The sequence below is a fragment of the Gopherus evgoodei genome, chromosome 2 (assembly GCF_007399415.2).
Source record: "Gopherus evgoodei ecotype Sinaloan lineage chromosome 2, rGopEvg1_v1.p, whole genome shotgun sequence".
NCBI lineage: Eukaryota > Metazoa > Chordata > Testudines > Testudinidae > Gopherus > Gopherus evgoodei.
Window position 1 is genome coordinate 267749746 of NC_044323.1, and position 26379 is coordinate 267776124.

The window sequence follows — 26379 nt, forward strand, 5'->3', positions numbered from 1 at the left end:
GCCGCAATAGGCTGTGTTTTCTTTTTCAGATCCCTGTGTGTTAAGACAGAGTCTCTGAACTCTGCTGATGGCTTTGAATCCAAAAGCCTAGCCTGTGTTGATGCAAATTACCTAACTGATAAAGAAAGGTAAGAACTGCCAGCACAAACGAAGCTGCAAATAAAGAACATACCTGGTCAGCAAACAAACTGCCTACATAAAAGGCATGGTATAACAAGATACCTTTAATAAATTTGATGCTAATGTTACTGTTAATATTAAACATTAAAATAACTTTAATGTTAGTGAGTACCCCTGTAACAACTTGTAGTGTGTATGATTTTTGGAAAAATCCTTTAAAGTAATATGGTAATGATGCTTCTCAGCTATTACCTGTGAATAAACTTAAAGCTTAACACAGCAGGGAAAACATTGTTCTGCTATATAAAAGGCAAAACTTGAGGTACACCACCTCATGAATTTAATAACTAAACAGTGAAATAATTTTTGCATAACCCTTAAAATGTAGAAGCCATTAAAACCTGGCCTGCCTATTAAAAAAAAAAAAAAAAAACACACAGGAAAATATGGGGGTAATTCCTCTGTTTTGCCTGCAGTCAGGAAGGGTATTTGTAAAAGAATGGAATCTTTAAGCAATAATCAATGCCACCCCAAAAGGGGCAGAAAAATGTTCTTTTTGTCTTTCAGATAATCCAAAGTACTGTATAATGGACTATGTGTATGTGTTAATTCTTGGGGAAAAGTGTTTAAAAAGTGTTAGCAACTTACCAGAAGACAAATGTAAATGTAATGTAAGTACTGTGTTTACCAATAATCGCATTTACTATTTGCCACAACAACAACAACAAAAGAGTCTCTGCTTACTGTAAGCACTGATTTAGCTGAGTTCTCTATCAACCTTGGCATTAAATGGCAAACAGTTACCAATCATCTGTTAAAAGGTAAAAAGGTAACATGGTTCCTAAAAAAATAAAAACAAAAATGTGAAAAACTGAACTATTCATATTATACACGCAAATGGGGACATGTTAAGAATTGCCACTGCATAAAAGCATAACAGCTTACCATTGGTATAACATTTTCTGGATGGTCTCCCACAACTACTGGCATACTAATATTACTACCCTAATTGTTTTTGGTTTTACATTGTATGTGTTTAATTGAAATGTTTAAAATGTGCCGGTGGATAAAACAAATGTATGTAAAGCTAAAGCCACAGGCCCAAATCACCTCCCAGTATTTTCTATTACGTGGACTAAATAAGAAGTGACACTGGCGATTAATAATCTTAGTGTCAAAAGGGGGATATGTAGGAGCAGGATTTTACAATGTCCCATAAGAATTACAGTGTCCCATAAGAATTACAGTATAATTTGATTTCATCCTGCTAGCCATCTTTTTTAAATACCAGAAAGAAATGACCCCCTGGGACTATAGGATTCTGTTTTCCCATATGCATTACAAATTGGGCCCTCTCTAACTCTTTGTTTTAAGATTTAGGTAGTAAGAGACAGGATTCTCTATTGTGTCTGTGTTAAGTAAATTAGAGAAACATTGAAGGCCTGGGTCTCAATGTAAATTGTCCTAGTTATCAATTGTAAAACTTAGCAAGGTTTAATTTGCAATGTTTTTTTTGTTCAATATAAAATACTACTGTTTGTATTCTCAAATCTATTTGTGTGAATGAGGAATGTATGCATCAGGAAAAGATAAGGTGTGAAGGCCATTGTTACAGCCAGAGTCAAGGGACGGCTGTTAAACTGTCTGGCATCTCAGAGTGGATACATGCTTCGCAGTGTAAGAATGCACAGACCCCAGTGAACCAACCACCACCTCAGGACCACGCAGAGTCAATTTTTTTGACTCCAGAAGAAGACGTAGAGGAACAGCCTGCAATACCTTACAATCTACGCTCTCGTAAGGGTTGCCAGAAGCAGATGACTGCATAAAGCAAGGCCCAAGAAGAAGCAGTAGTGAGCCGAGCGCCTGCTGCCTGGTGGACATAAAACTGTGAGTGCAGTTCCCTCAGTTGAGGTTGTCAGAACCAGAAGGGCCTTGCCTCCAACATGCAGCTCTGGTAGCGCCTGTTCTTCGGCTGCTGGTATCTTAAGATCTGGGGTGCACACAATGACAATTCTTTTATCCAGCAGCAAGTGTGGATAGCTCAGACCCTTATTATTTCTAAATGCTGGGTCTGCAGCCACATCCCAGCCCACTCTCAAACTGGTGTTCCTGTCCTGGCTATCCCACTCAATTACCCAGACCTCACTGGAGGACCTTGTCTGTTTAACACAATATGGAACAGTAATGACACCTGGGAAGAGGCTATTGGCAGTTCCTTTACCCCACTTGGGGGAGCAATACACCAGGCAAAAAGGCTCCTAAGTAGTTAAATTATGGCAAATAAAACCAGAGAAAGTTTAAGAGCCCTGGCCAAGGAAACAGAGGCGATCGGACAGGTGGCCCTCCAGAACCGTCAGGCATTGAACATAGTGCTCGCGGCCAAAGGAGGGACCTGTGCTCTCACTGGAAAACAATGTTGTATGTTTATACAATACCAATGAGGTAATAGATCGCTATACCACTTAGAACAAATCGCATATCTTCCTCATGAAGAGCTGAGTTCTTTATGGAAGTGGCTAAGTAACCTGTTCAATTTCTCTGGCATAGGAAACTGGTTGTTTCAGGGAGCCCTAACTATCCTGTTCGGAATCTTAGTGATTTTTGTATGCTTTCACTTAATCTACTGTTGTATCCAGAATTGTGTCACCCAGATGGCTGCCCCAAAACAGAGTGCTAATATGATGATTTTGAATATCACTGATGAACAAAGAAATAAGGAACGGTTAATTTGTGGAACCCAGTAATTGTTGGTCATGGCGTGCGCTTGACCAAAAGGAGGGATTGTGAAAGTAGAATGAATTATATTGTGAAAATGGAAAGGATTAAAGAAATGTTGTCTATATCTTTAAGCAAAGATGTTGGAATGTTGCAGCCAGGTGTCAGGAATACAGACATTAACATAGAACAATTGCACCGTTTAAGGGCAATTGGTGAAGCATTAGCCTTAGATCGATAACAGTTAGTAAGGAAATAGAATATGCATGCTGTGCCCCAGCTGAATTTTACTGTTTTGGTATCTTTGTCCCTTTGTCTAATTCCCGCTCTTTTATCTGTATAAATAAGACTGTTTGAGCCTTGCATTGGCGCTCACATATTCTGAATGTTATTGGCAGAGCGCTGTGCTAATAAAACAGAGTGGTCTGACAAATTGTGAGTCCTGATTCTAACTTTGACACCACCTAGCCACCGAGTACATTAATCAGAAGGGGTATTTCTTTATGGTTCTCCAGATGCTTGCGGATCACTGTGGGTGTTTCATAAACATTAACGCAGGCTGGGCCGGAAAAGTGCATGAGACGCATCTTTCAGAAAACTTGCCTGTTCAGGAAGCTGCAAGCAGGGACTTTTTTCCCAGACTAGAAGATCATTGTAGGGGAAGTTGAAATGCCCATTGTGATCCTGGGAGACCCTGCCTACCCCTTAATGCCATGGCTTATGAAGCCATACACAGGGAACCTTAACACTATCAAGGAGCAGATCAACAACAGGCTGAGAATGTGCAGAATACTGTTGAGTGTGCTTTTGGCCATTTAAAGGCCCACTGACAGTGCCTATATGTGAAGCTGGACCTGGCTGGTGACAATATTCTTATGCTTAGAGCTCTGTGCTGTACATTTTATAATAAATGTGAAGGGAAGGGTGAAAGCTTCACTCAGGACTGCTGAGGGTCAGTGCCTGGAGGCTGAATTTGAACAACCAGAGACCAGGGCTATTTGAGGGGTGCAGTGCAGGGCCATAAGGATCAGGAATGTCTTGAGGCAGCAATTTGAAGCCACTAATATTTGTTGCTATGCCTGGGAGTGCAGTAATGCTAGGAGGTGATTGTGACTGGTGATTGCCTGTTGCTTTGCAGGGCTCTATTTGCTTTCAATTAATGGAATAAAGATTGCTTTCAAACCAAAACAATTCTTTTATTAAATAAAAATCAAGAGGAGAAAGACAAACAAAAAAACCATCAGTACTGTAGGGGACTGGGGAAGGAAGGGTTCCAGGAGGAGGTGGGATCCTGGGACCATTAAAAATTTGTGTATGTCCAAGTATCATATGCAACCTTGTCTTTGGAGTACAGTGCAGTGGGTATTGTACTTCAGCAGGGCTAAACTGCAGAGGGGCGGGTGTTGAGTGCAGTGGCTACTGGGAGTCCACAGGGTTAGACTGTGATGGGACAGGAGTGGAATGCAGCAAGTACAGACTGGAGCTAGGAGGTTGATAAGAGTGTGTTGGCAGTGTCTAGGGGGCGAATGGGAAAGAGTTTTGTGACAGCAGTGGCAGGGGAGAGCGGGCATGGGGCTGCTTGATTTTCAGTGTTAGTAGCACCTGGAGCCTGTCCACTTGGTGTCCCATAATGTTTAAGAGCTGCTCCGTGGCTTCGTTCTGGCGCATGCATTCTCCTTTCAGTCCCTCTTCTCACTCCTTCAATTCTTGTTTTTTGGCTGCGGAGTGCATCATGACATCACACAGAAAGTCCTCTTTAGTTTTTCGTGGCCACTTTCTAATTCTGTACAGTCGTTCACCCAGAGATAACAAAGAGGGAGGGTGGGTTCCCATGGTCATATCTGAGAAGCCAAAATTTTACAGACGCAGTAGTGTTTGCAACACACAGACCACTGATTCAGTGATTTCAAACACAGCCACTATTCACATACCTGTCACTAACTGGCTGACCCCAGGCAAGCACACACGAGCCACAAGACTCCCAAAACAGTAAGTAACCGCAGGGCAGGTGAAATCAGTGTTCCAGGACCATATTGTATACTGGGCACATGGCTCTTGGGAAGAGCCAGCACTGAGAGGGGCGGGGCTTATAATCATTACTGTCCCCACATTTTCCACAGGCAGTGTTCACTATGGAATATATCTCACTGGGTGAGAAGGGAATCAAGGGAGAATCTTCTCCAAGACTGCAGCTTCCACCTTGGCCCTGATGCAGCTTGCCTGTGTGCAACAATGGTTCCCGCTCCAGTGACAGCAGAGTGGCGCAGGAAAGTTACCATTAATGGGGCAAGAAACAAAGCAGCTCTGCCAAAGAACCTGCAGCAGTGGATTGCCCAGTATCTCCATGAGAGTTTCATGGAGCAGATTCCCGTGAAGTGTGGGAGTCAATAAACACCCTGTTCCACTGCATGTGGTGGTATGCATATCATACAGACACAAGCCTGCTTTCTGCAACCCTTCTGCACCCAACAACTCGCTTTAGTGATTCTCAAAATCAAAGCCACTTACCAGGGGCCTCCTCTCCTTATCGCACTTTGCCAAGATCTGACTGTTGTGACTGGCTAGCCTCCTCCAGGACAGAGAAGAGCTCCTGGCTGCATGCATCTCTGACCTCCAAGTCATCCTCTGTCTCTGGGTGACCCTCTCCCTCCACATTCTTGTCCAAGATTTCCTCCTCCTGGCTCGGTCCACTCTCAAACGGTACAAGAGCCACCGAAGTATCCACAGTGGCCTTCGCAGTGGAGGTGGGGTCGGCACCGAATATCGCGTCGAGCTCTTTGTAGAACCAGCAGCTTGTGGGTGCAGTACTGGCGTGGTGGTAGGCATTCTGCAGCTCCTTCACTTTGACCCTGCACTGCATTGTGTCCCAGGCATGGCCCCTTTCTGTCATGCATCGTGAAATCTGTCCGTAGGTATCATAATTCCTATGGCTGGAGCGCAGCTGGGTCTGGACGGCCTCCTCTCCCCAAATGCTGATGAGGCCCAGCAGCTTGGCATTGCTCCAAGTGGGGGATTGCCTGGTGTGTGGAGCAGGCATGGTCACCTGGAAAGATGCGCTGAAACCACTGCACATGTCACCAAGCAAACAGGAAAGGGACTTTCAAAATTCTCAAGGAATTTAAGGGGTGGGGCTCACAGTTGAGTTCAAAGCGATGACCAGAGAGGCAAGAACAGGCATTGTAGGAGACCTTCTGTAGGCCTATTGCAGCACTGTAATCAACCAGGGTGTTTAAACTGGCACTGCGGTGCTATAGCCCTGGCACAGAAAGCTGTACACCTCTTATTGAGGTGGGTTTTTTTATAGTGCTACAACTGCACAATTTCTGTGCACTAAGTGGCGTGGCAGTGTGTACATCTCAGAAATTACACCGCAGAAAGCTGCTTTACTGCACAGAAACTTGCCAGTATAGACAAGGCCTTGAATAGATGAATAACTTGGATATTGCTTTTATTTTTTTTATTAAGAAAATGACCTCTCCTGCCAAAATCAACATACACACTAGCACTGCAGGGTCCAAATCACAGTGTGTCAAATGGAGTATATGACTAGCTTCCAAATGTTTCATCATGTAGACCACATTTTAATACAGGGATTAACCCATAGACTACCTGCCTTCCAGTTCCAGAGTATGTGGAACACTTTCCCTCCGATTTATGATCACATAACAGCTGTTTGGCAACTATAACAATTGTTTGCATAGAATTTAGTACTGGAAAAATATTTAAAGGGTATGTTGCTGATTTTAATGCAAATCAGAAGCTGGAAATAAGGATAACCAACACCATATGAGCATCTCGTTCTTAACAGACCATAGGCAAGGTCTTTAACCACCAGTGGTTCCTGGATCATAGTCTGAGAACTTCTGAACTACTGTGTACTATAAAAACAACTTAACACCCCCTACCTGGTAGCCAAATGTATTGTTTTGTGATCCATGCCGTGGGATTCCAGGATTTTCACATGATGTGCGAGTGGGTTCTAAAAAAAATTAAATTAAACACAACATAAGGCATTTTTTTAGTGAAAAAAATCTGTGCGTCAACAGATATATTTAATTTAACCCTGTGGAGAACAGGATCAGTAGAAGCATCATGATTAAAATGGTCATATTTCACAGACAGTGTAGAATAACACAACACAATAAATCAGAGTTCTCAAACGCAAACTGACAGGATTAGCAGTGAGAGAATCAAAGAGAAGAATCCAATAGATCTCAGTAATATTGATCTCATCTTACCTATACATCGAGGAGAAGAACCACTCCAAGTTCCATCTGCTTGACATATTCTAGTATTGGACCCAACCAAAACAAATGGAGGATTGCAGCTGAAAGAGACTTCTGACTGGTAGATGAAGCTCTTGCCTTCTCTTTTCCCTTGAGCAGGTACTCCAGGGTCACCACAAAACTTTGCTATGGAAAATGATGTGACATATGGAAAGCAATTCAGCATTTGCTAAAAGGTATTAAAATAAGTCTTACACTAAAGTACCTAAGCTTAGCTGAACGGTTACTCCAAATCTCATGTCTGGCTCTTATACATAGCCAAATAAATGGGAGTTTTGTGGGAGTGAGGAAGGAATGGAATCTGCTCAACATGATGGAGAGGTCACATAGCCAATCTTTGCTAGTACTGACTGCAGTCCCATGGTTGAACTAGCTTTGGTGTCTGACTAGAATGCCTATGAGAAAGGCAGAAGAAACAGCTTGGAGATGTACTGTGTGTCTGGTGATTCCACCAGCTACAAAACCTTCCACATCCACAGCTCTACTCTATCCCCAAATCCTATATTACATTAGCATACAACACAGAAAACAACTGCAGAGTATGACAGTCCTCTGCTCGCACAACAGAACCTCATAACACCTGTTACTTATAGGGTCTTCCATGCTCTTGGAGGCAGCAAAAGAAGTTGTCCAAAGAGAAACAAATTTTAGGAGTGGCAGCTTCTTACTTCATCTTACTTAACTACAACTGAAAACTTGGGTATGGAGTGAGATCACTAGAAAGTTAGTGTGGCTAACTAGAACTACAATAAAATAACTACATTAAACATTGAAAGCAGTTTAAGCAGGAATCTGAAAGTCAAACATTAATAGACGTATTAAATAGAATATATATCTACCAACAATAATATATTCTAAACCAGAGCCTTAAGGCTTTTAGCTTATCACCTCCAAGGATTTTCTTCTGTCCATGGCATAGCATTGAATAACTGGCTGGATGCATGCTGGGTGCGTTTTTTGGCCTCTCCCTGCAGTAGCAGGTATTGGCCATTATCAGAAGCAGGATATTGTGATTCATGAACCAGTGATCTGATCAGCAATGCTCCACATTCTCTGATATAACCTCACTGGTTGCAGAGCGTTTCCACATACAGAGATTTGTTTGCAAGACAGGGATCTTAATCTACAACAATTTGGAAATTCATACTACATCACGGAATTGGCAGCATAGATTCTGCTGCAAAATTGTTACTAAGAGAAAACTGTAGACTCTGTAAGGGCCTGATCCTGTAAACATCAATAACTGAACATAGTACTTACTACTGTGCTTAGTCAGATTGGCTTCAATATGACTACTTTCTGGCAGGACCGGCGCTAGAGTTTTTCGCTCCCTAGGAGCACGGCCATTTCGCCACCTCACGCACCACTCCCGCGGCTCCGGTGGACCTGCCGCAGCCATTTCTGTGGAAGATCCATTGGTCCATGGCTCCAGTGGAGCCGTGCCTGCGGCAGCTCCACCAGAGTCATGGACCAATGGACCCTCCGCAGGCACGACTGCAGGAGATCCACTGGAGCCGCCTGCCGCCCCCCCCCCCGGCAAAATGCTGCCCCTCAAAAATCCTGGCGCCCTAGGCGATTGCCTAGTTCGCCTCAATGGAAGAGCCGGCCCTGCTTTCTGGTGTAAACTGTATGTTCTCTAGTAAACATATGCCATGCTGGGATTATAGTTTGTAGACATCTACATACATTTTGTTTAGCCTTTTTGCACACTGAGGTCTAAATGTTTCTTCTGAGTGGTTATTTGATGAGTAAAGTCTCAAATTCTCAGGGGGGGGGAAATCTTTAATTCCCTCACAAGGAACTGACATTATTGGGAGATAGATAATTTTTACAGAAAGAGTTCATGTGGAAACTCCGTCATTCATCTGTCTTTTCCGAGCAACATGCTATTGTTGGATGCCCACTAACTCTCTTTCACATGGTTAACTAAGGAAATGAGACATGGTAATTCATAGGAGCCTTATATTTCTCTGGGATGGAAAAATGTGCATATACAACACCCTAAATTTGTAGCAGATTGGAGGTTCTGGGATTCCTCTTACTAGTGTAAGTTCAAGTGATTTTATTTCCCAAAGAAATCTGACAAGCGATTGAAGAACATACGATAAGTGGCCGAAAAGTGACCGACAAGCAAGAGTTGAGCAAGGAAAAATAATAAGGATAAAATATAAGATTCAAACAAATACTTACGTAAGCACTGAGGTACCTCACCACTCCAAGTTCCATTTCCTACACAGGTCAAAACAGCAGGAAAGGATAGTTCATAGCCTGGGGAGCAGACATAGCTAATACTAAATCCCCAGTCAAAATTTGTTCCTTCCAACCTTCCATTAGAGATCTGGGGAGGAGTTGGGCAGGTAACAGCTGTAATAACATTCAAAGTGATTAGGCACAGCTGCTGTCAATATCCCTGGTGTACACAGTTACTAGAAGAACCATACATGCTCATTTAATCTTTCTAGAGGACAATACAAGTGGTGACATGTTATCTTCCTGACTATATTCTTGCAACACCACTGTAGCTAATATTTCTGGTTGCCTCTATTTCTGGGACACACAATTGTTGCCAGTTATCAGAATTTATAATGCAAAGTTGAATGCTGCATCATGCTAGTTGGGAAGATAACCCTTGGAAATCACTGTATAGTTTATATAATACACAATATTTGATAAAATACTAATAGTGTTTGTGACAAAATGTTTTTTGTTGACTGTTAGGCATCCTGGAGTATAATTATGTTCACTTACACATGGTCACAATCCAATTCTTTCTTTCTGTTAGCCAATTTAGCTGTTGTTAAAACACAGGAATGAGATTCAGGAGCAAGACTCCTTGAAAGGTGCATGCATGGCTGCACTCTCTCTCGGTAGGTACCACACACAGAAGTATCTGCTTCAGGGGTAATTCTTTAACAGGAGGCATCTAACTTCTGGATGAGAGGAGGAGGTCCTGGAATTCCCTCTTCTTCTGAGTCTGCTAGTGCTGCTGCTCCTGATAGGCAGGAGAGGAACTTAAAAATTCAGACATGACTCCCCCTCCTCAGACCTGGGGGTGGCAAGGGGAGATTTCGAAGGCAACACACACTCTAGGTTTGAGCAGGAGTGAAGAACGCAGGTCCCTCCCCTATATCTCAGGTCTGACAGTGCCCAGGAGAGTAGCAGAAACATTAGCAGCAGAAAGAGTTCCACAAATAAGTGATGAGAAAGTAGTGGTGCTATTTGATTTTGGGGTGATGGGGGAGCAAGGGATGCCTGCAGCAATTACGACTTTGAGGATGAAAGGGAAGGAGGAAGGGAGAAGGAAAAAGGGGGTGAGATGAGGGACGATGGGTATGAAAAGGGAGAGAGAATGGGGAAAGCAAATTGGATGGGGAGAGAGACAATGAGAGACAGACAAAAGAAGAGATGAGTGAATGAGTGAGAGGGAGTGAATAAATGAGAAACAGTGAATGAGGAGAGCACCAATGGGAAAGAGCAGAGTAAAGAAGAAGAGAGCAAGTGTAACACCAATAGACCCCATTTGTTGGATTGAACCTGGGGCCTCTGGAGCTTAGTCTACGAGACTCTATCATATGAGCTAAAAGCCAACTAGCTGTTAGCTAACGCTGTACAGCAGACTCATTAATCTCTAAGTGGTCTCAGTGCCACTAGCTGGGATAGAGCCTCACACCCAGAAGGTATGTGGGTTACATAAGTGAGAGTAGTTGGACTGAGTTTAAGGGAGAGAGAGGGAGTAAATGGGAAGCAGTGAATGAAGAAAGATGGGGAAAGGAGAGTTGAGAGACCATGTGAATGGGGAGATGAAGGGGCTGCACTCAGAAGCTTTAAACTTACACTTAGTTAGCCTGTATTTCTGCACGCAGAAAAAAAATTAAAGGGAACACTGGTCAGGAGTACCAGGTTCTTGCTGTGTGACTTGTGGAAGCCACCTGGCTTTTCTGTGCAAATTTCACCATTAGTATAATTCTGTATAATGGGATTATCACTTCTCTATACATCATACAGGTGCTTGAGGCTTCATTCATTAATGCTTATTAAATGCTTTGAGAATCATAGACTCATAGAAGATTAGGGTTGGAAGACACCTCAGGAGGTCATCTAGTCCAACATCCTCAAAGCAAGACAAATAGCAACCAAATCATCCAGAACTCTGGGTGGAAATGCAAAGTGCCATTATTTTAATAATCTTTTAGCCAAGCAGGAGAACAAGGATTTGGGGGGGACTTTAGGATTGCCTTTTTCATTGTCCTATTTTTTTTAGAGACTGGGTGCATGGCTTCCAAAATTATGGTATTTGCCACCTTCTTCATAGTGGTTATGAGCTCAGTGAAATATTAGAGGAGTAGCCGTGTTAGTCTGGATCCGTAAAAGCAGCAAAGAATCCTGTGGCACCTTATAGACTAATAGACGTTTTGGAGCATGAGCTTTCGTGGGTGAATACCATGCATGCATCTGACGAAGTGGGTATTCACCCACGAAAGCTCATGCTCCAAAACGTCTATTAGTCTATAAGGTGCCACAGGATTCTTTGCTGCTTTTTCAGTGAAATATTGTTTTGGATTGAGTGAAAACCTCATTGAGGTTGGTAGGTTTGAACTCACCGTTCATTTAACATAACTGTAAGAATATGCCCAGCTCGCTCCCCCATCCCCCGAGGATAAAAGAAGTGTGTGACTCTGCCCAGAAGCTTTTGTAGAGTATAATTTTAGGTGCGGGGGTTGTGTAAGTGTGTGTTCATGGAAAGGCAAAATATACAACAAAATGAAAAAGACAACTTGAAGGAACAACTGGAAGTATGGTGGCTGATCCTGGAAGAAATCTGAGAAGAAGTTTATGGGTTGGGGTACAGGATGGAAAAAGTGTTCTTAGTGCTGTGAGAAAAATAAATTGTTTCCTGCTATTTGATTCTTCCTGCATTCAAAGACACAGAAGTTTGTGCTTTCTTTGCAAATAAACAAAACTGCATCAAAGAAATCTCTATCACCAATTTTTCCTCCTAACTGGAACCACCGATTAAACCCTGAATTTTTGATTAGGCCCTCAGGTTAAAAGGGGTAGCTTTTACCCTTTTAAATTTTCTTCCTTTCTTTCTTCAAGCAGCAGCATCTGTAAGAAGTTGGGGTTTGGGATAATCACCAGCACTCTTACCCTGCACCAATTGGAGAAAGTCCATTTATCAAGCAGCTTTATTACTAGTCACTGTAAAAGGGACTTTATGTTTCAGCTTCCTGGCCGAAAGCAAGGGAACAAACAGAAAATGTACTTGATAATCTACTTTCTGCTACGAGTGTCTCCCAGAAAACTAATATGTATGGTTTATTCCCTTCCTGTCTGCCACGTCCAGAGGCAGCTCAAAGCTGCAGCAGAGCCTGTGCTAGCCAGACATGCCAAACCCGTGGGAAAAAAATTGGGCTTGTTTTTGGCTTAATTGGCTTGTGAGTTGCTTGTTGGATAGTTTTTGGCTTGTAGCTTGTTTGGCTTGTAGCTTGTTGCTTCTTTTCTTTGACCAGCTCCCGGGAAGCAGGGGCAAGGGAGGGCAAGCAGGGGTAAGAGGGGGAGAGAGTAGGGATGGATAGCGGGCTCACCACAGTCTCAGACTGCACGCCAGGGGGATCTAATCACATAATGTCGGGGTTCTTAGGCATTGGCTTGTTTTGGCCTTGTTTTGAAATGGGATTAGCATGATTTTTGGTTTATTGTGAAAGTTGAGGTACTTATTTACCATGTGAAAGTTGGCAATTGTGGTGCTAACCACATCCCCTTCTGCTTGCTATCAGATGATGCATTTCTAAGCAGTGAAATAGCTCTTAGAAAATGATTTGTAACACTAACTTCAGCGCCAACTACACCTCTACCCCGATATAACGTGACCTGATATAACACAAATTCAGATATAACACAGTAAAGCAGCGCTCTGGGGGTGGTGGAGGGAGGGTGCATGCTCCGACAGATCAAAGCAAGTTTGATATAACGCAGTTTCACCTATAACACGATAAGATTTTTTGGCTCCCGAGGACAGCGTTATATCGGGGTAGAGGTGTCATTAAGTATTTGCAGTAGGCCACTGCCTCTTGGTAACTATCCAAACAGAATGCTGAGCCTTGGCTGTGAAGCCATCCAGGGTGGGTAGAATTGTGGGAGAACCTGATAGCAGAAAGGAAATTACTGGATAAGATAATTTGCCATTCTGCAGCCCAGCATCCCCCACAATTTTGATATGCATGGGAAGTAGCAAACAGTGAATGAGATTAGGAAGGCACAGAAAAGTGAACATGAGAAATAGGGAAAAAAATCTTTTTGAAGGGCTCAAATGGCAAGGTTATGTCTGGACCACTGCTTGCAGCACTTCCTGGTCAAAGAAGGCCTCGGCAGAGACAGAAAGACTACCATACAGTGCCTGATAGAGGCGCTAGCTATGTGACTGCTCTGCAGATTTCTGTGTTGGGGGCACATGCTCTTTTGGCCCAAGAGGTTGCCAAGGATCTTGCAGAATGCATCTTGATTCCCTGACCAGGGCTGTTGGATGGCTTGTGTGCCTCAATGATGCATAGTCCAATCCATCTAGTAATGGACAGCTTGGATACTCTAAGCCCTTGGCACCTGGGGATGAAAGGAAATAAACAGGGAGACCCATCTCCTTGTGGATTCTTTACAGTTGATATACATCTTTAGTGTGCTTCTGCCATCTGGGGTGTGCCACTGCTTCACAGTCAGGTGCTGTGCCCATGGGCAGAGTGAAGGAAATCAGAGGTTTAAAGGGATGTAAGGTTAGGTCTTTCAGCACCAGCGATAGGACCAACTGAGGGAAGATTGGTCTGACAGCTGGTCTGGGCAGTCTGATTGTTCTGAAAAATTTGGATACCTGAAGGTTCTGCCAAGGAGCCTGAGGATCCTACTAATAGTACACAACTTATGGCTGATATCTGGTGAACTACCCTGCTGTGCAAAAGGCCCTTATCTGCACCTTTCTGAAGGACGTTGTAAGTGGCTGGAATCCCAGGATCCCTTGGATATGCGCTGCACTCTTGGCACAACAAACTGAACTTGGTCTACATGGACAAGTATGTTTACTGTCTGGAAAAACTCTCCTGAATGAGAGAAGAGGCCTGATTACTTTGGAAGATAGGCTGAGTGTAGCTAACACTTCTGTTTCAATAGCCAGGCTGTCGGTTAAAGGTGACCTGGGTCTAGACAGAGAAATGAGCCTTGGAAAAAAGAGGTCTGGTCTTGTCTAAAGCTGGAATGGTGGCTACAGCCTCAGTTCTATCAGATCAGAAAACCAGGGTCTCCTTGGTTGGTAAAGAGTTAGGGCTGTCACCCTTCTCACCTTACCTTTTTGAACACCTTCCCTAGGAGAGAGCAGGGCAGGAATGCATATTGCAGGCCTTGTGGCCATCTCTGCGACAGAGCATCTGTCCCATCGACTTAGGATCTGCTTCTCGGGTGAAGAATTTCTGTCATTTTGTATTGCTGTAATTGTCAAACAGGTCAAGTTAGGGGAGACCAAACATATGCAAGATCAGAGTGAAGACTTCCTGGTTCAGGCATCATTCAGAGTAGTTGACTTTGTGTCTACTGAGCCAGTCTGCTTTTTGGTTCAGCTTTCCTTTTATGGGTATTGCCTTTTGGGAGGGTGATGTCTTGTCTGCCCATTCTATTGTCTCCATTGCTTCTGAATTTAGAGCTACACTCCTTGTTCTCCCTTGATTGTTCCTGTACGCAACTGTGGTCATATTGTCTGGTTGGTCCAAAAAGTGATTCCATACTACATAGTTCTGCAATCTCACTAGTTTGACATCTCTGAGCACCAAGAACTTGATGTGGTAGTTCCTTTCCCCAGATCTTCAGTTACCCTACACTATTCTCAGTACCAGAAGTGTTCCCCATCCCTTCCAACTGGTGTCTGTTATAACAACCTGCGGCCCTAAAAAGGATATGGGAAGATTCCTGTGGATGTTCTCTGAGACCTTCCATCACCCTGGACTTGGTCTTGCCTTAGCTTGAGGGAATGGGCCCATACTCTCAGAAGAAAGTTCTGATATCTGACCTCGCCACTGGGAAACCCATATGTACAAGATCAGAAGGCCCAGTGACTTGAGACACTGAGCTATAGTTGGCCTCATGCATTTGTCCAGCATGGAAATCAGGCCTTGGATCTTCTGTCTAGTGATGGGTAGATCTTTGTCACTGAAGGGTCTGTCTCCACTCTCAGGTAAATTCAGTTTGTCAAGAGAATCAGGGAGTTTTTTCCTGGTGTTACTGCAAAGCCATAGGCTTAAGAGCATAAGAACATCATGAGAACAGTTTGCAGAGTTTTTTGTTTGTCTGTTTGTTTGTTTTTGTTGCATGTGTGATACATTTCCCCTTGGCAGTTTACAAGATGGAGGTAGCACACTATTCATCCTGGTCTAGGGAGCACACAATAGATGATAGGTAGTGGTAAACATGTGAAAAAAGTTGCTAGCTAACCCCCTGCTTGCCTGCTATCCAGGCTAGATAGCACCCAAGTACGTGCCGCAGGAGCAACCTAATATCACCTGGATCTTTACACAGGAAATCAAGAGCACTTTGAACATGGGAAGGGATTTCTCATTTACCATTCTGTAATCCCATGAAAATGCAGCCCCAAGGGTAGCGGAATCCTCAAGTGCCTCTGTACTGGTCACGGACTTCCTGAAGAGCTCAAGGCTTTAATGTGGAGTCACCTGTGGAGCGGGGAGGGGTGGAGAGAGAGCCTCTTTCCCAGGCAGAGCAAGGGTTTATGGTTGATGATCAGAAGGCAAAATTCCCATTCCGATGCTGCCTCAAATTTGAGCTCAGTTCCCTGGCACAGCAGGAAAGCCAGACAGGCACAATTTCCATTAGGCTGCAGGCTAAGACAGGGGGCACAGGCTTCTTTGCATGCCTGGACATGCTGCAGGGTGGGGAGGGGCAATGTTACACAGCACTCTGTCTACACTATGAGCCAGGGGTGTGATTTCCTTGCTTGTGTGCATATATTCATGCTAGCTCTCATTGAGCATATGCAAGTATAAACTGCAGTGTAGCTCAGTAGCATGGGTAGCGGCAGTGGAGACACAGCTGAGCTATGTTGAGTACATACCCTCTGATTTCAGGTGGGTTGGTTCTCAACAGGGCTCAGGTGCGCCGCTGCTGCTGCTACTCATGCTACTGAGCTACACTGCAGCTTATACTCATGCTAGCTTGAGTATGTGTCAGAGGCGGATTACAGTTTTGTAGGGACCTATGTCAGAGCAAGTGGTGGCTCTCCCCATCCCTTCCTCCTGCAGTCCACTCTGTCCCCATCTGACACTCCTCCCAGGGAGCAGGATCGGGGTACAAGGGTTTCTCATGCCCACCCAGCGCTCATGCCAGGGGGAGCAGGGTCAGGGCACAGGGGCTCCTGCTGGGGATGAGCAGAGTCAGTTCCAGGCAGGTGGAAGAAGCCCCCGTGCCGCGACCCCGATCCCTGGCAGGAGTGCCAGGCGGGCAGGCGGAGTGGGGCAAGCCCCCACACCCTGATCCCGTCAGGAGCGTCGGGCAGAGTGGGTCAGCACGCAAGGGCATCCATTTCTCCAGGGCCCTCCATTTGGCTGGGGCCCATAGGTAGGTTTCCCGTTGGCCCAGTGGCTAATCTGTCACTGGTATGAAGCACACCCCTAGCTCATAGTGCAGACATAGCCTCTGAAGGAGATAAACCCTAGCAAATACTCCCTCGGGGAGAAGGCAAAGGAGAAGGGATTTGGCCCCTGATTTTCACCCTACTTTTTAGCAACTGCTGCCTTAAGAAGGAAACACTTGCTTTTGCTTTTTGGGGTCCCAGAGTCTCTGGGTTTTGCAGAGCTTAACCCACTGTGTGCAAAAGAAGAGCTGTGTAGGTGCCCTGCTTCTTTCCACTGGGAACAAGGAGAAAGAGAACCAATAGATCAGAAAGGGTCTCATCTTTATGCCCCAGGACTTACCTTCTGGTTCAGCTGGAGGAAGGTCTCCTAGTCCTCCAAGCCTCCCTCCTGGTTCTGCTCTTGCTCTCTTAGTGGGATGTTTCTTTGGCGGAATTAAGGTTAACTGGTGGGAAGGCACCAATATGCCTGCCTGCTCAGAGCCCCATGTCCTAGCAGAGATAGGGGTGGGTGGGGCAGAATGGGAATTTTTTTCTTTCTGCTTGGCTTGAGAGAGGTGTTTCACATTCAGAGCACTGTTTGGATTTTGTCCATTGCTTGCACAGCTCTTCTGCCATGACTGGAAGCGGGTGGAGGAGCTCAGCAGGGAGATGTTGCAGTGGATGCTCTGGGTGGCTGTGACCACTGTGCTGCTCAAATCCCAGACCAGAAGGAGGTGAGGAGACTTGAAAGCAAATGGAAATGCTTGAACTGCTCCCAAAATGGCTAAAAATAACAACTCTAAAAGAAAAGGATGGGAGTGAGTGAACCACTATTTATTTGCAAAACATCCGTCAGCAAACAGAAGGACGTGTGGTTAGCACCGGCTGTGCTTCAGCTTTGAACTACCTCCAGAAACTGCAGACAGGAGGGGAATAACGCATATGTAACTGAGTTGAGGCAGACAATGGGCTGCAGAATGTCTCTTGGCAATATAAGGGAAGCAGGGTCAGGAAAGAATAAGTAAATGACCATAGCCTCAAAATGAAGGAATAAATGAATAAAATTGAACATTACCCTGTCAAGGTTCTATCTACAATAACAGCTGAGACTGAATCATTAATAATGTATATCTGAAGTGGATTCTGCTTGGGGTTTCAGATGAAACTGGTATTACAAAAACAAAGTGGATTTAAGACAGTTTTGCTGAAAAGTACAATGCCTGACTGACATTCACTTGTGAATGAACACCTATATTCTTCTCTTGCGGAGACAAACGAGGGAAAATTATATGTATCTAGTATTTCAGTAGCAGCAGGAAAATAATGTTTGCATACTCATTGTCCACTTATTGTATCTAAATTGTACTATATCCTCCTAACAGTAAAAAATAGCTATTATATATTTCAAATAAATTATTATATATTATACATTCCTTTTGATTACATATTCAAAATAAACAATAATATTAGTTTAAAAGTGAATATTACTTTTAGCATTGCACAGAAATGTGCATGGAATAAAGTAGGGAATTTCTGACAGCATCAGAGATTTCACATGATTACTATTTTATATTTTTACAGTGCATAAGTATTTATAATAAATGACTGACAGAAAAGAAGAGTGTACATTCCCAAAAGAGCTTACAATCTCTGTCCCTCATCTGAAAGTTGATATTTTCCCTTCGTACTCTGGTGTATACCCTCTACTCCCAGTTAATGTTCTTTGGGTAACAGCAGCCTAAATAAGGTAGAGCAAAGCAAAAGACAAGAGCAGACAGCTTGGTAGAGGGATAGCTCAGTGGTTTGAGCTTTGGCTGCCTAAACCCCCCTGTTATGAGTTCAATCCTTGAGGGGGCCATTTAGGGATCTGGCCAAAAATTGAGGATTAGTCTGGCTTTGAGCAGGGAGTTGAATTATATAACCTCCTGGAAGGGTCCCTTCCAACCCTGACATTCTATGATTCCCACTTAGGGGCGGCTCTATGGATTTTGTCGCCCCGAGCACGGCAGGCAGGCTGCCTGCGGAGGTCCCGCGGCTTCGGCGGACCCTCCACAGGCACACCTGCTGGAGGTCCACTGAAGCAGCGGGACCAGCGGACCATCCACAGGCAAGCTGCCGGAGGCAGCAAGCTTGCTTGGCATGCTGGGGCCTGGAGCCGCCCCTGTTCCTACTGAATGGTCAGTAACCAAACTGGCCAAACACAGAGTAAGAGTAAGGTTCTGACTGATGCCTCTGATTCTGCCCCAGCCAGAATTTCTCTTTGGGGCTCCAGTCAAAATTGAAACCTCCAACTCAGACATCTCCAGCAAGCCCAAGGCTGAACCTTATCCTAAAATAAACATAACATTTGATGAAAAAAGGGAAGAGGCAACATAAAAGCAGAATATGTAAGATAATCCATTTTGCATTGCCTGACTATTTGTGTTCCCTAGCAGATTGATAGAACAACTTTCATTTAAAGAAACAGTATACAAAAAACAGAATTATTGATACATACACCTCAGATTTAATATATAACTCTGATTTACAGTGCCGGGGAACTATGGTAATAGGCAGTACAGAAATGTTACAAGCAGACATGCTGGGAGAGAGAGAGAATTCCTTGTGTAATCAGTTTTGTATGCAAAAACAGTAGTATTTGATGATGGTTAACTAATGAAAAGTAAACAGAAGAAGAGCATTTTCTTGAACAGCAAAACATTTGGAGCACTTGAGAATAAACTGCATTCAAAGCATTGGGAGCAGAACTGAAAAAAAACTCAAAAACACTCTTCAACACTGACATAGCTGGGAGGAGGTGTCAAGGCATATATGGAAGAAGAAGAGAATAGGGATGGAGATGCAGATCTGAGAGTCTTCAGTTTGAAGACATGAGAGAGAATGATCCCATCCAGGTGGAAGCATGGACAGAGACAAGGGAGGATTTATCAAATACCTCTAGGAAAGTGGGAAGGAAAAAGAACCACTTGCCAACACCTGGTTGCAGGTGCAATTGGCTAGGTAGGAGAAGAAGGAAGAATAGGAAGAGTCCCACAAGGCTATGGAGGAAAGGATCTTAAGATGGAGGGGGAGACTCACTATGTCAAAGCTAACAGAAATATCAAGGAGAATGAGCCTGAGAAGATGCCCTTAAATTTAGCAAGGAAGAAGGTGTAGTTTACTTTGAAAATAGCAGTTTTGATTACATCAGTAGAATAGTTTTTGATGGTATTATTATAATAAAATTCAGTTATAAGCTACCAATTTTTTAACCACAGGCTACAACAAGAACTTCTCTGTAATATCTGTAAATCAAGAATGCATGTGCTAGCAGACAGGAAGTGTGAAGGATCAGGGGATTTATTCTTTTGTTTCTCCAAATCCCAAGGAAGGAGGCAACATCAGATGCCAAACAAATGTACATTAGGGCATCTGCTGGAAATATTTAGACTTTGCTGCTGAAAAACATGCTGAATATATTAATACTACTGGAGAGTGCTGAATTTCTGCACCCTAAGCAAGGGAGGAATTGGCCAAAGTTACTGGTGGGAAGGACAAGATAGTCCAGTGCTATCCAGCCATGAGGAAAAAATCATTTACTGGATTCTAGACAATAAGAAAGTCCGATACTATGTAGGTTCACAAAATATACTGCTGAAATGTATCATCTCTGCTAGATTAACATCATGCAGAAAAAAGGCAAACTCCATTAAAAGCAGGGAAGTCACCTGAACTGTCTCTTAAGCAGAAACTTAGTAAGAGGCTCCTGAGAGCCCCAGTAAGATTTCCAGCATAACACTGCTAACACTTTAAATTTATGAAACAAAATAAAAGACACAAATGGTAAGACAACAATTTAAAAGCCCCCAACTCAATTTACCATATAAACAAAGTAAATATTAAGGTGTCCAGACATGTTTAGCCTTCGGTTATAATGATGTATGTTTACTTAGTTTGACTAACATGTTACAGTACACAATATGTCATGAAAAAAATGTTCTGATACCCCAAATCATTGCGATACCTTTACAAGTTGGGATTGTTCCACTCCATGTGCCGTTGCTGGTACAGGTGCGAATTATGGAGCTGTTCAATTCCATTGTATAGCCAGGCTGGCACATGTAGGTAACATTTTGTCCAACAACATAATCATCACCATATCTCAAGCCATTGGCTGGTACACCTGGGTCTCCACAACTGATTACTGCAAGTAAGGGGTTGAAGAACAGATGGTAAATCATTAATGTGACTGTGTATCTGTGAGGAGAAAAAGCACATGGTCAAATTAATGATTTATTGCCAAAAATATGGCAAAAGTTTATCTCCAGCAACATTTGATAATCATATATATCACTTAATTCTCTACCTAACACAATACGTGGATACATACAGAAGCTACGTTTTAGAGGAAAAAATTAGTACACCTGTTCAAAAGTGCAAAAAATGGACTGTACTATTTTAATAACTTAAATGGCAGGATTAGAAAATTGTAGTTGGAAAACAAAGACACTAAAAAGGAGTAGGTAGATGAGGAAAAGCAGATTGTTTCACCAAGGATCACACATTGTGAAAGTCACTCATCTGGATCCCAAAGAGTATACAGAAATTTCCCAAATTAAGAAGGGAATGACTGCAATGAGAAGGGAAAAACCCAAAAGTTTGACCTCTGACAATAAGGGATCTGCAACAGACTGAGGAAGAGTATCCATCCTCCTGTTCCATTAAAATCAGAAAAAAAGTTTCTCTGATCCAGAACTTTGCAAGTAAACACTTAATGAGAATGCTAATTTACCATCAACAAGGAAGAAATAGAGGCTGAAAGAATGGGACCTGCTTGTCATGTATTTCCTTCACAGAAAATAAAACCAGGACACAATCATCCTTACAAATAACATATATGTCTTAAAAACAACCACCTAGAAATCAAACACTGCCCCACCAGTTCCAAATTAAGGAGCAGGAAGGGAAACATAAAGAAACAGTTAGTGGGAAGATGGGCAGAGCAGAGCAGTCTGATAGCCTCTGTGCTGTTGAGGAGGATAAGAGTTTGGGGGAAGGAGAACATCAAACTGGAGCAGAGGGAAACAATCTCATATTTGGGACCCTCTTTCCAGAATACCTCTCCATGGGAGGCAACCCCATTTATTAGGAAAAGACAGGTAATAGTAATGGGGGATTTGATCATTAGAAATATAGAGAGTTGTGTTTGTGATGACTAAGAGAACCAGATGGCAAATTCCCTACTGGGTGTGAAGACTGTGGATCTCTTGAGAGATCTAGACAGGCTTATGTGTAGTACTGCGGAGAAGTTGGTGGTTGTGATACATACAGCTACCAACGGCATAGGAAAAGATGGGAGAGAGGTCCTGAAAGTCAAATTTAGGTTACTATAAATTGAAGTCCAGAACCTCCAGCATTCTCTGAAATGATCCCAGCTCCCCATGCAGGGCCAGTTAGACAGGCAGAAGTGCAGGGTCTCGATGTGTGGATGAGACAATGGTGTAGGGAGGAGGGGTTTAGGTTTATTAGGAACTAGGAAACCTTTTGGAAAAGGAGGAGCCTATACAGGAAGGATAGGCTCCACCTAAACCAAAATGGAACCAGACTGCTGGCATGTAAAATTAAAAAAGGTTGTAGAGGAGTTTTTAAACTAAGGCCTGAGGGAAAGCCAACAGGTACAGAAGAGCACATGGTTCAGACACAGACATCCTTTATGGGATGATCTATTAACGGGGATTCTCTATATCCCACTAAGGAGGAGAGGATAGAAGTTCATGAAGTACAGGTAAGAACTGAAGAGAAACAGCCAAATGAAAGAATCCCAGGCAATTACAACACATATTGGGAGACAACTAAGAAGTGAGAAATTATATAAATGCTTGCATAAAAATTCTAGAAGCCTAAACATTAAGATGGATGAACTTGAGTGCCTGGTATTAAACGAGGATATTGATATAATAGGCATCACAGAAACTTGGTGGAATGATGATAAGCAATGGGATATGGTAATACCAGGATACAAAATACATAGGAATAAAAGAGTAGGTCATGTTGTAAAAATCTTAAATGAATCAAATTGTACCATAAAATATTGATGGAAAGAAATTCCATGCTAGACTAATAAGAATATAGCATTAGGAATATACTACCGACCACCTGACCAGGATGGTGAATGTGAAATGCTCTAGGAGATTAGAGCATAAATATAGAAAATTTAATAATCATGGGGGATTTCAATTATCCCCATATTAACTGGGTTCATGCCACCTCAGAATATGACACAGAAATAAAGTTTCTTGACACTGCAAACGATTGTTTCTTGGAGAACCAATCCTGGAACCCACAAAAGGAGAGGCAATAATTGATTTAGTCCTAAATGGAGCACAAGATGTGGTCCAAGAGGTGAATATAGCTGAACCACTTGGTAATAGTGACCGTAATATAATTAAATTAATATACTTGGGGGGTGGGAGGAAAGAAACATCAAAGAAGTCAACCACAGTAGCATTTAACTTCAGAAAGGGAAACTATACAAAAATGATGATGCAAGTAAAATGGAAATTAAAAGGTACAGTCACAAAAGCTAAATGCATGGAAGCTGCCTGGAAACTTTTCTAAAACACTGTACTAGAGGCCCAAATTAAATATATACCCTAAATTAAAATAAAACTAGTAAGAGGACCAAAAAAGTGCCATCGTGCCTAGAGAACAATGTAAAAGAAGTAGTTAGAAACAAAAAGACATCCTTTAAAAATGGGAAGCTAAATCCTACTGAGGAAAAAAGAAAGGAGAATAAACTCGAGCAAGTCAAGTATAAAAGTATAATTTGGCAGTCCAAAAAGGAATTTGAAGAGCAACTAGCCAAAGACTCAGAAAACTAATAGGAAAAAACAAACAAACAAACAAACAAAAAATGCTACATCGGAAGCAGTTAGTTAAGTGAAAAGAAGACTATGAAGAGTTACAAAGGGATCTCACTAAACTGGATGACTAGGCAACAAAACAGCATATGAAATTCAATGTTGATCAATACAAAGTAATACACATTGGAAAACATAATCCCAACTATACATACAAAATAAGGGGATCTAAATTAGCTGTTAGCACTCAAGAAAGAGATCTCGGAGTCATTGTGGATAGTTCTCCAAAAACATCTGCTCAATGTTCAGCAGCAGTCAAATAAGCTGATAGAATGTTAAATCATTAGGAAAAGGATAGATAATAAGACAGAAAATATCATAATGCCACTATATAAATCCATGGTACGCCCACAACATGACTATTGCATTCAGTTCTGGTCGCCCCATCTCAAAAAAGATATATTGGAATTGGAAAAGGTACTGAGAAGGGCAACAAAAATGATTAAGGGTAAGGAATACCTTCTGTATGATGAGATATTAAAAAGACTGGGACTTTTCAGCTTGGAAAAGAGACAACTAAGAGAGGATATGATAGAGGACTATAAAATCATGAATGGTGTGGAAAAAGTAAATAAGGAAGTGTAATTTACCCCTTCACAAAACACAAGAACCAGGGCTCACCCAGGAAATTAATAGGCAGCAGGTTTAAAACAAACAAAGGAAGTACTTCTTCACAGAACACACAGTGAACCAATGGAACTCTTTGCCAAGGGATGTTGTGAAGGCTAAAACTTATAACAGGGTTAAAAACAGAATGAGAAAAGTTCATGGAAGATAGTTCTGTTAATGGCTATTACCCAAGACAGACAGGGATACAATACCATGCTATTGGTATCTCTAGCCTCTGATTGTCAGAAGCCGGAAGGGGAACAGGGAATGGCTCACTCGATCACTGCCTGTTCTCTTCATTTCCTCTAAAGCACCTGGCATTGGCCATTGTCAAAAGACAGGATATTGAGCTAGATTGACCATTGCTCTGACCCTTTAGGGTGATTCTTACATTCTTATAACTCAAAACACTGGATTCGGACCCAAGGAAATGATCGATACCTTTACCAAATGTCTGAAAAAGACTCTGCTGAGAGAAGCCAGAGGACTATGAGACACCATCTCTTCCTAAAGGGATGAGGAATTTGTGTTAGTAGAATCTTATGGTACCGCTAATCTTGAGGGTTAGAAAACCCAAAGATGATCAAAGTAGAAAAAATATGTTGGCCAAAAATAGGCATAGCTGCTATAACCCGAGAAGGGAGCAATATGGTACCCTCTACTTTGGATCCCAATGGACTAGTTTCCAGTGATGCTTGGTCTAGAGTTTACATAGCCCAGTCCACTATCAGACATTTGTGATCATCTCTAAGACCACAAAACTGAAACAAAAATCTTAAATGGATGATTTTAGGGCCAATCACCTGTTGACAGGGGAGATGACAACGAGCATTCACAAGGATTACTTGGACACATCCACAGGCGACAGTCTGACAAAGATTGAGGATCAAGGAGAAACCCTTCATTCAAGAAAAAAATGAAATAGGGATAAATATGCTCATCCCAGTATGGAGAGGATGGCAGGTTTCAGGACCAGAGCAGGAACTGGGGGAGGATGAAGGGGGTTGAGAGTCAGAGTTACGAGAATGGATGAAGCAGCTGAGAAAGTCTCACTAAACTCAAAGGTTCTGCTGACTCACAGTTGTAATGATGAGGACTCTCATCAAACATAGACTGGCTACAAGCCCTACAGACCCTACCTATGATCGTGACTGAGAAGTCCTAAGTTTCCATTAGGGCCATAGCAACAAAGAACGTGGCCCCCTTACAATGCAGAAACTGGAATGCGGTATTTATTTTATACAAAATACAGGGTTCATATTATGTATACATAGGCCTACAGTGTACATGTATTCCGTATTTATGCAAAGCGCTTCTTTCGAGCCTTGTTCTCCGCAAATTGGTTAATCAATGCGTCATAGTCCAGAGATCTGGCAATCTTGTTTTCGATTGAGATAACTGCAAGCGCAGAAAGCCTGTCATGGCTGAGCACAGGATATTCTTGATCAGTTTCATTCTGCTTAAGGTCCTTTCAGCACCAGCAACAGTAACTTGTGTGGTCAGAAGAATTCCGATGCAAATGCAAAGATTCGGATATATCTCCTGAAGGCTGTTCTTGTATATGTACGTTAAAAAATTGTTTGCCGTGACAAGTCCTCTCTCTTTCTCGATGACATAAATAAAATGATTCAATTCCATTATGAGTTCGTTGGCATCAATGTCTCCCATTTTTCTTTCAAAATTTTTGCTGTGATTCTCCAGTTCATTTTCTCTGTGACACTGCTTCAGGCTGTTAGCATTGTACAGAAATCTAAACAACTTATACCACTCCACGAGTTGGTCAAATCGCAACAAAACGGAAGATATGGCCTGATCAGTGAAAACAAGAAAGAACTGCGATTTGAATTTTTCTTCGGCAGAAAGACGACTCAAATCATCAGCACATTCATAATCAAACATTCTCTTCTTATGTCGCACCCTGGTTTCTGGAAACACCTGCTCAATACCCATATGCTCTGCTATTTCACATGCATTTGTGACCACAGAGTTATAGCCTATATTTCGATAGTCTTCCAAAAACTTCATTGTAGCACCAGCTTCTGCCTGCAGTACATCAATTGACACATCTGGTGACTGAATTAATTTGCAGGTTTTATTGACATGAAATAGTATATCGTACCACGTGTACACAGTCAGAACAAAAGGC

At 42.7% G+C, this 26379-nt stretch overlaps 1 protein-coding gene across 5 annotated transcripts in view; it reads right to left on the reverse strand.

Annotated features, from left to right (window-relative positions):
* The window catches only part of CSMD3 (CUB and Sushi multiple domains 3), a 1232975-nt gene that overhangs the window by 39855 nt on the left and 1166741 nt on the right, over positions 1–26379 (reverse strand). For all 5 annotated transcript variants that reach the window (XM_030553724.1, XM_030553722.1, XM_030553725.1 and 2 more), the window contains 4 exons: positions 20729–20908; positions 9315–9488; positions 7077–7250; positions 6744–6817 (listed from right to left, as the gene is read on the reverse strand). In XM_030553724.1, coding sequence (XP_030409584.1) covers positions 6744–6817; positions 7077–7250; positions 9315–9488; positions 20729–20908 — 602 coding nt within the window. The remainder of the gene's footprint in view (positions 1–6743; positions 6818–7076; positions 7251–9314; positions 9489–20728; positions 20909–26379) is intronic.